At 49.5% G+C, this 13,794-nt stretch overlaps 1 protein-coding gene across 1 annotated transcript in view; it reads right to left on the minus strand.

The window, feature by feature from the left end:
* Positions 1–893: 893 nt before the first annotated feature.
* The window catches only part of TXNDC16 (thioredoxin domain containing 16), a gene marked incomplete at its 5' end in the record, with an annotated part of 31,578 nt that continues 18,677 nt past the window's right edge, over positions 894–13,794 (minus strand). Inside the window, 5 exons of the mRNA XM_010072533.1 lie at positions 894–1,177; positions 2,474–2,664; positions 4,784–4,944; positions 5,542–5,680; positions 10,665–10,749. Coding sequence (XP_010070835.1) covers positions 894–1,177; positions 2,474–2,664; positions 4,784–4,944; positions 5,542–5,680; positions 10,665–10,749 — 860 coding nt within the window. The remainder of the gene's footprint in view (positions 1,178–2,473; positions 2,665–4,783; positions 4,945–5,541; positions 5,681–10,664; positions 10,750–13,794) is intronic.

The following is a 13,794-nucleotide window of genomic DNA, read 5'->3' on the forward strand; positions in this document are numbered from 1 at the left end:
TCCTCTGAGCCCTGAGGATGAACACGCTCACAAATTCGGTTCACAAGGCAGGTGTAAACACAAGCAGGTGCCAGTTTAAGCAGCCCTGGGGTTGGTGGCACGCTTGTCCTCCCAGCTCCCCAGGGTGATGGTGCTGATGGAACTGGGTTTTGAGAGCAGGGCTTGCCCACACACGTCAGTAGAGAGAGGGAGGAGAGAAAAATGTGCTTTTTATCCTAGAATCACTCACTCCTTCCTGCTTGGGGGCAACCAGAGCACCTATATGAGACATATAGAAACTACAGAGCAAGGCTGTGCTGATTCAACTTTTCCAGAGTCGTCGCGAGCCCCCAGCTCCCTTGCAGTATCCTCCTGCAGATCTGCTCTCACCATTTGATGGGAAATGCAATCCCAAAAACAGCTGGGGGAGTCAAGGCGTATGGACACATTTCCAGCACCAAAAATCACAGAATCAGAGGATGGTTTGGATTGGAAGGAACCTTAAAGATCATCGAGTTTCAACCCCCCTGCCATGGGCAGGGACACCTCCCACCAGCCCAGGTTGCCCAAAGCCTCATCCAGCCTGGCCTTGAACCCCTCCAGGGATGGGGCATCCACAGCTTCTCTGGGCACCCTGGGCCACTGCCTCACCCCCCACACAGGAAAACATTTCTTCCCGATATGTAGTATAAAACATCGAGATAAAAATCACAGCCACCGCAGAACGCCCAGCCCACCGCAGCAGGGACCTCACACTGAGACGTTGGGGCTGTTTTATCCCTTCATCACTGATTTACAGCTGAAAGCACTCCTCTCCTTGGTGTAATTGCTCATGGAGGGCTGGGAAAGTGATAAGTTTTTTGGGGTACCAAAAACCCCATCTTTCACTTCCCCAGGCAGAGGATGGGCGGCTCTCAGAGCTCGCTGTGTCTCTTGCCCTGCTTCTCCCTGGCTGCCAGCCTTGGGGCTGTCCCCCGCAGGTCCCTCCCAGGGGACCCTATCTTCTCTGCCTGGATCTCCTGGGACGGCTCCTCCTGGACCACGCTGTCCCCTCCTGGGCTTTCGGGCGGGTGCTGCACTGGTGTGTCCCCAGGGTGGTGGGATGTGTGGACAGGGGACTCGGGCACCGTCATCTCCATCATCTGGAGGAAGTCGTAAGCTGGGAGAGGTGGTTTCCAGTCTTCCTCGGACAAGGTACCTGAGAAGCAAGCACAACCCCATGTTAATAAATTAAATTACGCAGCCCCACTCCACGGACATTGCCCTTTCAAAGGAATTGTGGCTTTTTTTTCCTCTTCCAGCAAATGTAAAATTAAAGATCTTTTCTTAAAAATAAAAAACGAATCAGCCAGGGGTGCATTAGCACTTACTGGAGCTGGCCAAAGCTCTGGTCCCCACCAGACCCCCCCCTGCAAAGGTCACACCAGTGGGTGGATGTTTCCTTCAGCCCTCAGACCACTGTGTTAATGACTGCTCATTACCGAGACATCGTTAGGAGCCGGGGGAGACTGCTGGCTGTATGGGGAGGAAGCAGTCCCATTATGGGAGGATGCTCTTTAATTTATGCTTTTAAGACCGATCGCAGGGTTCATAGCACTTAAAAGCTTGAGGAAGGAGTCTGTGATGGCTGGCACAGCCTGTGGCCACCAGTTCACCCCTCTGACACCCCTGAAAAAGTCCCAACCTAGAGACCTACAAGGCAGCCAGGTGCCTTTAGCAGGGGCGATGGAAAGCAGTGTGGGGGGATGGCTGGCTCACGGGGTTCTCCCAGTGATTACTGGGGCAGAAATAGTTTTTTCAGTTCCGGCAAGAGCCTCCATGTCCTACCCCACCAGGGTTTTGGAAACATTTGCTTTGAAAGGTTCATTTCAAAATTCACAAGGATCAAGTGGAGTCAACCCATCATCTTTCCGGAGCTTTCAGAAGGCTGCCAGCTGGCAATTCCCCAAAATCCCTGTAGCATCCCATAGCTACACATAAGGCACGAGGAAGACACATCTGCACTGCCTTCCCCAAAACTGATCGAGGCAGGAGGGATGCAGTGAAAAGCTTCACGGTGTGAGCCAACCCTTTATGTCCCAAAGACCACAGCAAAGCACCAGCTTCCAGGATAAAAAAATGCTGGAAGGTGCCTAAAGAGCAGCTATTTCTTATGCTGACGATGAGGAGCCAGGAGATTTTTTTATTAGCAAGCTGTGTTTCAGAAGGTCTGTTTGCAAAGCCCCAGGTTTGGGGATTATCGCAGGGGAGAGATGTCGATTCAGAACTATTCCCGCTTGGCTCTGAACATTAAACAAGTCCCCAAGTAAACTCGTGAGTGTGGGTATTCTCTTCTGGCCGGACTATTTGTACTTCTCCAGCTCAAACGAGCAGAACTAGTTTTTCCATCATTAAATTCCAGGGCAGACAATTTATTGCACGGAGCATCTTCTCATAAACAGAGCGGAGCTAACAGTGTGTGCTTTAGGAACGTTACAAACGCCCGGCCACTTACTGCTGGGAATCTCCAGTCCTGCTTTTAGCTTCTCCAGCCAAGACAAGATGTTCACTTCGGTGATGGACTGCTCCGCTGGGAACTTGAATACCTGACCCCCGGCGTGAAGGTTCACCCAGACGAGAACAGGCAGCGAAGGCACGGTGGCAAAATACGCCTTCAGCACCCCGCGTCCCACCGGAGTCTTCTTCCTGTTGGGAAGAGGAGATTCGACTTGTTTGGCAGCACAACAGGATTTTGAGCCAAGCAAGCACCAAAGCCCTTGGGTCACATCCTGCAAAATCCAACGTTTTGCCTACGGGACACCTATAGAAGCTCAGCAAATTAATTATAAGCTCAATGCCTTAAGCAAGCCATTAGGGTCCAATGGAGAGGGACAGCTGATGAGATGTGTAAAGAAATCATAGAATCACGGAATGGTTTGGGTTGGAAGGGAACTTAGAGTCGATCATCCAGTGCCACCCCCTGCCCTGAGCAGGGACACCTCCCACCAGCCCAGGTTGCCCAAAGCCTCATCCGTCCGGGCCTTGAACCCCTCCAGGGACGGGGCATCCACAGCTTCTCTGGGCACCCTGGGCCACTGCCTCACCCCCCGCACAGGAAAACATTTCTTCCTCACATCTCATCTCAATCTCCCCTCTTTCAGCTTCAAACCGTTCCCCCTCGTCCTGTCCCTGCACCCCCTGATCCAGAGCCCCCCCATCTCTCCTGTAGCCCCCTTTCAGCACTGGAAGGTGCTGGAAGGTCTCCCCGGAGCCTTCTCTTCTCCAGGCTGCACACCCCCAACTCTCTCAGCCTGTCCTCGCACGGGAGCTGCTCCAGCCTCGGACCATCTCCGTGGCTCCTCTGGCCCCGCTCCAGCAGCTCCGTGTCTGTCCTGTGCTGAGGACCCCAGAGCTGGGGGCAGCACCCCCGGGGGGGTCTCACCAGAGGGGGACAATCCCCTCCCTCACCCTGCTGCTCACACTGCTGGGGATGCAGCAAATACTCCAGGAGAAGCTGGGGCAAACTCTGGAGGAGGGTGTGAAATGTTCTCCACCCTAAGTTTTTAAGAAGAGGAGTGGGACAGGTCTTAAAGGTTAGTCCCTGTTTGTGGGAAGAGCTACCAGCTCCCTCCAGCCCTGCCCCAGAGCTGCAGCACGTGGGCAGGGGAAGGGGAGGTGGGGGCTGAGGCAGAGGGGCTGTGCTCAGGAGGTCCAGCCCCCGGGCAGCTGCTGGGTGGTTCCCCACAACCCCAGGAGATGGAAGAGCAACTTCCCCAAGTGACACAGAGAACCAAAAAAAAGGACATTGAGACAGAGGGACAGCGAGCACACGAGGATGCTGAGTCCTTCCAGCGCTATTTTCAGACTGAGAGTGATGCTCGAGGTCTGAGCTGGCTCTCGCCATGGGAATGAGGTCCTCTTTCTAGGACTGTGCTGCTCTTTCCGACCCAATGGCTTTATTCTGGTCTCTTTGGTGGCGATGCCTTTTTCCTCTGCCAAAGGACAGCTCTTTCTTTCTCAGGAAGGGAGAGTACAAGCAGACGTGTAGGTGGGGAAGTTCCAGGGGCTCTCGTTTCCTGTGCGTTACTGGCAAACAAATCGTCCTCTCTTTGCAAACACGCGCGTTCCCCGTTAGCTCAACTCCAGCCCACGCTGCGGGGCGCTTCCCAGACTTCAGAGCCCGTTATGATTAAGACAATGAGGTGTCCCTCAGAGGCTAAAAATTGAAAAAGCAACTAGGGAGGATTAAAACAAAAATCCCCTCTCATGCAACTTGCTATTTCTTAGCTCCTGGATTCATTTTGTTTCTTGAATATTTCAAAGTTTGTCTTAGGAGGCTTCTTCTGGCTGTTCCCTCTTCTGAAAACCTTCTTTCCCCCAGCCAGCAACCAGTAACTGCCCTATTGTGCTTCCCTCTAATTGCTGATGGAATAAGCATCGCAAGACACGGCAGGAGGGCAAATTTACTTCTTTCCCCTACGTGTGACAAAAATACAAAAAAAAACCAGAGCCAGGGGCAAGCTACCATGCAATATCTTTGAGAGCATTTTACTCTATTGGAAATTATTTCTGCAAACAATTAAACATTTACTAATTTTACTTTGCCATACAATTTTGCAGCTGCCCAGAACACAGACTAAATCATCGCTAAATGCTTTGACCTCCCAACTCATGACAACACCACGCGGAATAATCTCATTACCCGCTAGATAGTGTTTTGAGTAATTGCAGACTCAGTTTTTTTTTCTTGCCCTGAAATGCTAAGAGCATGCTAACGGAAAGAAACAAAGAGGTTTGGTTTTGTTTTTTTCTTTTTAACACTCACAAGTTCAACCAGCAAGCCACAAACCCTTGGTGAGGTCTTCCTTTTGCCAGCTTCAGCATTTCCTCACTTTCCATTTGACCGATGTCACCATCGCTGAACAAGATGAGGAAGGGCTTTCCGAGTTCCAAGTAGCGGGGCAGGTTTTGCACCGTCATTTCTGGCTGCAAAAACATCCAAACAAGAAGTTGGGGTTTATGGGGAGGAGAGAACAAGACAAAAATAGATTTTCTGCCCTTATGCAAGGGGTTAAGCGAGGCTATAGGGTCCACGTTGAAGGGAAGGAGCTCAAAAGCAAGCATGGGTGCTGGGATCTTGGCGCACGTCGGGGATGTCTACGCCCAACACTGCCCATCGCAAGCCAAGTCTGGAGGAGCAGCTGTGTGCTCGGAGATGAAGGGGTGGGAGCAGAGAAAGCAGAAGCAGGGTCAGCTCAGCCCAGCCCCACGTGCTGCGGCCACAACCCGTCTCCAAAAAGCATGTGCAGGGAGCAGACCCCACGAAAACCCCGCACCAGCGGGTCTCTGACTACGAGCACAAGCTGCTCCGTTGGCTCCCAGGGTCTCCTCCCACGAGACCACACAGCAAACAGCACATTTCTGTCCATACTGTCTGATCCAAGCCATAAAACTGAAAAACAAATGTAACTCAGCATGATAGAAATAATGAGCAAACATATTTATTTTAGCTCCATGCTATAATCAGTGCTGCTGCAAATGACCGCAATGGAAAAAGGACATTTTTTTTTCTTTTTTACTTACAAAAATGTCCAGCAATTCATATCTGATCATCTGCACCATGTCCTGCGTGCTCTCTTTGGACAAGGCGATGCCTTCCACGCTCTGACCTCCGCTCCTGGCAAGGAGGAGGGCTGGGGGAGACACGGCGTATTTACGGGACCTGAAAAAGAGTGATGGAGACAAGAACTGGCCGGAGGATTTGGCATGGACCAAACCTGCTGCACACAGAGCTGGCATCCTCCTGGTGAACAGTGGGGACAGGGATGCAGGGGAGGGAAAGGCAGCTGTGAGAGGAAAGGGTCACGTTCCCCATCGCCCCGTCTCCAGCCCCTGCACGGTCCTGGTTTGATGGTGAGAGATGGGGCTGACGTGGTCCCTCATCCCCTTCGGAAACAAGCACCCAGCTGGCACCAGATGCTAAATACACACACACACAACCCAGCACCATCTTCGGAGGGCCACGGAGATGGTCCGAGGCTGGAGCAGCTCCCGTGCGAGGACAGGCTGAGAGAGTTGGGGGTGTGCAGCCTGGAGAAGAGAAGGCTCCGGGGAGACCTTCCAGCACCTCCCAGTGCTGAAAGGGGGCTACAGGAGAGATGGGGGGGCTCTGGATCAGGGGGTGCAGGGACAGGACGAGGGGGAATGGTTTGAAGCTGAAAGAGGGGAGATTGAGATGGGATGTGAGGAAGAAATGTTTTCCTGTGCGGGGGGTGAGGCAGTGGCCCAGGTTGCCCAGAGAAGCTGTGGATGCCCCATCCCTGGAGGGGGTCAAGGCCAGGCTGGAAAAAAAAATCAAGGCCAGGCTGGATGAGGCTTTGGGCAACCGGGGCTGGTGGGAGGTGTCCCTGCCCATGGCAGGGGGTGGAACTCGAGGATCTTGAAGGTCCTTTCCAACCCAAACCATTGTGTGATTCTATGATTCTGCAAAAAGACATCAGCAGCTAAATAATAAGGAAAACCCCAACCACCACTGACTAACCTATTCCATAGAATCACAGGGTAGGTGGTGCAAACACCCATCCAGGGCTTTACTCTGCCTCCCAAGCGAAGGCAAACAGAACGTCTCAGACTCCATCTGAGGGACACCAGCCTACACAAAACAAGCTCCAGCAGATCTGATTTTTGGCTTGGGCAATTTTACTGAAGCCCAGCCCCACGTTAGAGCAACGCACACAGCCTGCACCCACTGGTGGAGAAACCAGCTCGTCCTTTGTTCCCCAATGTTCTTCTGGTTCAAGGGTTCAAGGTCATTTCAAGAAAAGCTGAGAAGGTGGAAAGAGCAAAAATAGGAGAAGTCTGAGCAGTGAAAGGGCAGGGGGGTACGCCAAGACTGAAGAGCAATTTTCTGGAAGTTTGAGGAACTTCAGTCCTGAAGGCTCCAGATGTCAGCATCCAGGGGAAGGGCGCAACAGAGGAAGTCAGCTGCCTCGACAGTTCTTTTGGGGATGTCTGTAGTTTTTTCAAAAGCTGCTGGTAATTTTTCAAAGGCTGTGACACCAGAATCGCTGGGGAAGTGTGCGAGGTGTAAGGACATTTGGGGTTGTGGAGGTGCGGAAGTGGAAAGCCCTTGATTCCCTTTTCTAAAGTAATCTGGTCCGTCTTCTTTTTCTTTTTTTTTTGTCCCCATATGAGAAAGATGCAATGCAGACTCAGCCTACTGGAGAACAAAATAGTTATGTTTAATAAAATGACTTTTAATAGAGAAGTCACGTTACAACCTATTGCATGCTTTGCTCAGGCAAGTCCGGTCTGGACATTTATTTTAGCAGTTCTGAATGGGATGGAGATGTGCTTAAATTTGCTTCGAAAATCTCAGCGGTTGGTGGTTTAGGTCACTGATGACAAAGCAAGTGGAAGGAACTGCAGATAATGCATTTCCATGATGTTCAGCTCATACGGAGGCCTTTCACTTCCTCTATCGCAGCACTTATCTATCTGGAAATAACACACCCACCGCACATCTCGAAGGGACACCCAAGATCTGCCCTGATGTCTTGATAAAGAGCAGCAGCAATGAATGACCTTGGACTTTCCTGAGGCCTTCAGATCTTGTCAATCCTGTTGCTAAACTGTTCTTGGATTTTGACAAGCCACTTCGGTTTCATTTTGTGGTATCTTGTACTTTTTTTTTTTTTTTTTAAATTTATCTTGGTAAATCCAGCCCTGAGCTAAGCTCTCCCCTTTCCGCCCAGTCTCCCAAGCTCCACCAGTCAAGAACGTTGAGTTTCACACTTCTGGTCATGGCTGGGAATCCTCTGAACTATTGGGAAAGTCCTTAACTTTCCTCTCTGGTGTTTTTCAAATTCACCTGCATTTGCAATCCATTAAGAATTGTAAAAGCCTAGGAAAAAAAATTAAATTCAGGGATTTTGAACTTCTCAAACTGCCACAGGTCATAAAGAGAATCTCTGGCTTGACGACTCCTCCGAGGAGGTAAGGACTCTATGTCCAAACACATCAACTTGTTCAGCAGCCTTTGATAAAGAGGTTTCTTAAACACTGCCAGAAACCAAATGAATTTGCCATCTGATAGCTAGAGTCTACCCTGAAATCACTTCTCATCTTACTGCTACTGAGGGGTTGTATTGTTGCCTACAACAGCTTTCTATTTAGATAGCAGGGGCATTCGATGGGTAACACGAGACTTGCATTTAAATCAAAAACTTCTGCAAACAAATACTTGGCAGGAATCTCTGACATCTGAGTATTTGAGCAATAAATAATGACTTCATTCAAAACATTTCTTCTTTAATGCTGCTTTATTTTTTTTTTTTCATTTGTTACCAACAGAGCAGGTGCTTGCTGAGCAAACAGTTTTGCTAACGACATTCTTTGTGTATTTTGTATACTTTTTTCTCTGGGAAGAAGGGACTCACCTTTCTGTGACCTGGGAGCCACAAACATTTCCTCCTCTAGTGTTTAGGAGAAGAATAACTTTTTCTTTTCTTAAGAAGGGAAGTGAGCCTGGCTCTTGCATAAGGAATTCCTGTAAGTGTTTACTTTCTACTTACAGTTGAGAAGATGACCATGTACAGTAGCTTCACCCGCTAATCACAGCCAAAATCCAAACTTGGCAGAAGGAATATCTATATAAACCGTATTAATGATTCCAACCAAACAGGAGCACGCTGCAGAGCACGGCTGGAGCGGGAGGATGGAGGTGTATTCTTGCATGTGTCATCGCTGAAAGAACACAGGCTTTTTCTATCGGTACCTTGTTTTGTAACATCACCCTGACCTTTGCTTTTTTTTTCCCGTTCTATCAGCTGGGTTGGGATCCTCAGGGGAGAAAAGGCTTTTAGCACAGAGGGTCAGGTTTTTCACGTCGATGCTGCTCGTTGCCAATCCTGTACCTGCCATCACCCACTGGTCTCCCATCCCAGCACCCAACAAGACCCAACCATGGCTGTGCTTTGAGCACAGTTTGGTTAACAGAGACCTCCTACCAAGATACAGACATTTTAATTCTCTGTGCACACCACAAAAATCAGAGAATCAGAGAATGGTTTGGGTTGGAAGGGACCTTAAAGACTGTCTAGTTCCACCCCCTTGCCATGGACAGGGACACCTCCCACTAGCCCAGGTTGCTCAAAATGCCCATGTCTCATGAGACATGCTGGAGATGTATTGCATCTGTAATAAACTAATGAAAATAATTCACCGCTGCATTACTGGCTGTTAAATCCACACCTGGAAAACCAGCCAAGGACCTTCTGGGATTTTTTAACTCTGCCTTGATAGCTAATTCCTGATGGAAATAGGATGCCAGGACAAGCTGAAGATTCCCCTTGGATCTAGTTGCATTTATGGGCACTGAAGCATCTACCGCAGCCTAATGCAAAGCACTTTGCCTCTTGCTGGAGTGAGTCTTAATGATATTTAAGTGCATGGATTGATAAAAGCTCAGATCCCATTAGCTACAATTTGGCTTAAAGTTCGAGCCGCAATTGATGCTCTTATTCAATCAGGAACTGACCAAGAAAGCCAAGACTTTGCCTTTTACCATATTTACAGGAGGAAGGCTGCTACATTCTTCCAGCATCCTTCCTCCAGATTGAGGCTGCATCTCCCCAGAGCTCTGTCTGGAAGTGGTGATCGTGTCTTGCTCTTGCTAAGGGGAAGGAAACAAGTGGGCACATCTTTCAAGGAAAAAAAGTCCCTAATAAGATAAACCCCTGTCCCTGGAAACATTCAAGGTCAGGTTGGATGGGGCTCTGGGCAACCTGATCTAGTGGAAGATGTCCCTGCTTACTGCAGGGGGGTTGGACTAGATGACCTCCATGGTCTCTTCCAACTCAAACTATTCTATGATTCTATGATGCTGGTGAAATAATAGACGTAGGTTCTTCCCCATCCTTGGCAGGTGCAACCATCTCGCAGCCAGATGTGAGTGTCCACCGAGAAGCTGGATGAGACCAAAGGGGTTTCACGTCTTTCACATCTGCTCCACGCCAAAGCAGCTCCATGGAAAGACAGAATTTATTTCAGGGCTTTCAAACCATTTTCCAGCACCCAGACACAACACTCACTCTAGGGTTAGCCAAGAATCTTTGGGACAAAGCCTGCCAGCCATCACACACAGCCTCTTTTGGCTGCTCTTGGCAACTGGGAGCAACCATCAGAGCACAATGCACGTTCACCCCCCTGGCTTTGCAGCAACCCCCTTACGCTCCCCTTCCCCATCCCCACCTCAGCAGGCACTTCTGCAGCATCAGGGCAGGGAAGAGGAGATGAGAAAGTGGACGATGGCAGAAAGAGGAAGACCAGTAACAATTCATCCCTTCTTCCTGATGGAAAGAGAAAGGCAGAACTCTTTTTTTCTCCCTCACACCCTGATCCTAGCTAGAGGGTATCATTTTTCCAGCTTGTTTTTTCCTCCATAAGAGCTTGGTCCTGTTTGTATGAGGAATCCAACAGGGTTAAATGAGTTGCCCATGGGCAGGTTGTAAACCAGTTGCAGAGCCAGGGCTACATCTCCTTTTGGCTGAGTCCTGACCAGTCTCCCTACGGGACTAAGTCACCTGTAGTTGCTTGGAGCTGGTGATAAACATACAGCGTGGCCACTGACACTTGCTGTAGGCATTGGCTTTCACTAAATGCAAATCAGTTTGAATTCTCATCAAACAAAGAGAGAAACAACTCACAAAGCCAAGGTGTCATCTTCCAAATACATCCCCATCGGTACATGGCCACTTAAGAGGTTTCCTGCCTCTTCGAAAGCTTTCTTGGCTGTAAAAAAGACAAAGATACAAAAATAAACAATAAAAAGAGAAGTGTCAGCTTCCTCCTGGAAACCAAGCTGCTGTCTGCATACGTAACACCCTCCGTAACACCCTCCGTCAGCTGGGAACAGAACTGCGATTAGAGGCTCATGAGAAATGGATGTGGCTCGTGGCCGCAGGCTATGGCAGGAGGAGCTGGCAGGGGCCAAAAGGATCAGAAGGAAAGTTCCTATTATGAGAAGAGTATTTGCTCTTTAGCCACCAGCACTGAGCTTCCAGGATCTGCATGACAGAGGCACTGATGGAAAATTAAACATCTTTAAGGACTTCAAAGTCCATAAGTGTTCTTAGAAACAGGAGAACCACTAGAAGCCTAAATAGAAATCTTATAAATCCCAGTGACCTTTTGGAGATGACTGATGATGACTTAACTGGAGTAGTGCTAAAAGTCCATCAGATAAACCAACTTCTCCCCCAAGTGTCTTTTGGTTTTATTCAGGGGCTGTTACAGGCAGCCAGCTAGGATAGAGAGGATGAAAAAAACTAAATGCCTCGCAGCCACGGCATGCTCCATCGCCTTGCGAAGCTGCAAAGAGAGGGCAGCACCTCTGCCATCCCAGTTCTGCATAAACCCGCAGGATGGGGGGAAAGGACTGGGTTGGGGCTCTCTTGATCCATCACGGATCAATCTATCCATGCTGAGAGACCGAGAGCACAGCTCTGAAATGAAGCTGATTCCAAGAGCTGGTTTATGCCCTTATAAAACAGCCCCAGTTTTAGGCAGCTGGACCCATGGGAGAGGCAAGTGGTGCAAAAACGTGCGAGCCACAGTGCGTGAGCTTGTAAAATACAGTTATAGAGCAGAGAGCAAAACTGCTGCTGCCAAAGGTAGGGTGAAAACGGATTTCAACACCACCATCCCACATTGAGCAATTGAAAGCAACAAAAAGGGTTCTTCCGACTTAGGGAGAACGAGAAATCATGCTCTTTGGAGAAGTCAGGTTTTCCCAAGAATGAAGGTTACATCTCACATCCAGCCATGAGATATGTTGCTTTATAACTTCAATAAGATCTCATTCACATAGCATTTAGTGTTCCTCGTAATGTTCACTGTCACACCACAACCAGCCAGCCCAAGCTCTTGGGACCCGTGACTCAGACATCAATAGTCTGGGACTGGCTCACAATCGGTCACTTTTTGGTTCCTTGCCTCCTGCTTCCAGCTACACTCAAAGCTGTATTTTCCATTGTGTTTCCCTGGGAAGCACATCATGTTTCTTCCCAATATCTCATCTCCATCTCCCCTCTTTCAGCTTCAAACCGTTCCCCCTCGTCCTGTCCCTGCACCCCCTGATCCAGAGCCCCCCCATCTCTCCTGTAGCCCCCTTTCAGCACTGGGAGGTGCTGGAAGGTCTCCCCGGAGCCTTCTCTTCTCCAGGCTGCACACCCCCAACTCTCTCAGCCTGTCCTCGCACGGGAGCTGCTCCAGCACCTCATCAGGAAGAAATGTTTTCCTGTGCGGGGGGTGAGGCAGTGGCCCAGGGTGCCCAGAGAAGCTGTGGATGCCCCATCCCTGGAGGGGTTCAAGGCCAGGCTGGATGAGGCTTTGGGCAACCTGGGCTGGTGGGAGGTGTCCCTGCCCATGGCAGGGGGTGGGACTTGATGATCTTGAAGGTCCCTTCCAACCCAAACCATCCTGTGATCCCATGATTCTATGAAATCTGGGTACACAGCTTGGCTGATTCATCTGGTGACACCCAGAAACCACTGTTGGATGAGTTTGACGTTGGTTTTCAGCTCTTTGGTCTTTAGTCACTTGTTTTTATCAGTGCTGAGAGAAAAGCAAACCACAGCACCAGCCGATAAGGATCACCAAGAGCTCCACCACCAAACCCCTTGTGAACTTCTCTGTGTCCCAGCTACTGGAGCACAGGCCACGGGGCAGACCATGAGCATGTCCCGGGCCACAGGGCACTAAGGGACACAGCCTGGCGTGGAAAGAGCTGGCTCAAATCCAAACTTCCTCGAAAGAGCACTTCTACAGGCACTTCACTTTAAACCCGCACTTGAGACATAAGCCGGTGTTGAAGTGCTGCCCACAGCATCCCTGGCTGCAGGAATTCCCTCCTAAATCAGGACAACCTTCAGCAGCCTCCAGGCTTGCTGCTTTCATCAGGGTCATTCTTGATGACATCTTCCCTACCTATTGCACTTCCAAAATCTTCCGTATTTTGGGGACTGTGCCAGACCCAGAGCCACGCACCAGACTTCATTTCTCAACAGCTCTGCAAGAAACCCCTCTAATTCACACAGCTCTGCCACAGCCACGAAGCATTTCTAAATATAATATTTAAATATTTCCTAGAAAATGAGTCCCCCCTGAGAGCACCCTTTTAACTCCCCGGGGGGTATGATCGTGTGCTGCAGCACATGCCTCCAGCTGGAATCCCAGCTGCCTTCCACGACGGATGCCGTGAATTGCACAAGCCCAGCTTCACTGCAGGATTTGGGGAACAAGAAGAAATTAAATTGCCAGGTGAGGAAGGGTCTACAGCTCCTGCAGAGTTTTTGGAGGCAGGGTCTGAGCATTAGCCCTTATCCCTCTAGCAGAAGGCATCTGATGAAACCATTCCCTCCAGCAGCACCAGTAGCATCTTTGCACGCCTCCTTCACTTGGTTCACACCCATGCTGGCCAGCCCTGCGATGGTGCTGGAGTTTTGCAGAACACAGGTGTATTTTTAAACATTAGTTGCACAGTTTAGGACAGAGTCTTTCTTCCAAGTATGTTTGCAGTTTCTGCATAGCAAACAAATTTCTCTGCTGTAAGTTCTCCAAGTTTCCAGGAAAATGCTCATTCATTGCCGTAGTAATACCAGCCATCTCTTGGTAATAAATTTTAATTATGATTTTTCCAATAAGCCTCTTTTAGCTCAGACCCACTAAAGGGCTTACTAACATAGTTCTGACGCTAAGTGTTGGAAAAACTCCAGGGCTTTATTTAACTGGACATCTTTCTCTGTTTCAGTTAACTAGAAATGGCAATGACCTGCT

Source organism: Pterocles gutturalis, unplaced genomic scaffold (assembly GCF_000699245.1).
Source record: "Pterocles gutturalis isolate BGI_N339 unplaced genomic scaffold, ASM69924v1 scaffold14217, whole genome shotgun sequence".
Taxonomy (NCBI): Eukaryota; Metazoa; Chordata; class Aves; order Pterocliformes; family Pteroclidae; genus Pterocles; species Pterocles gutturalis.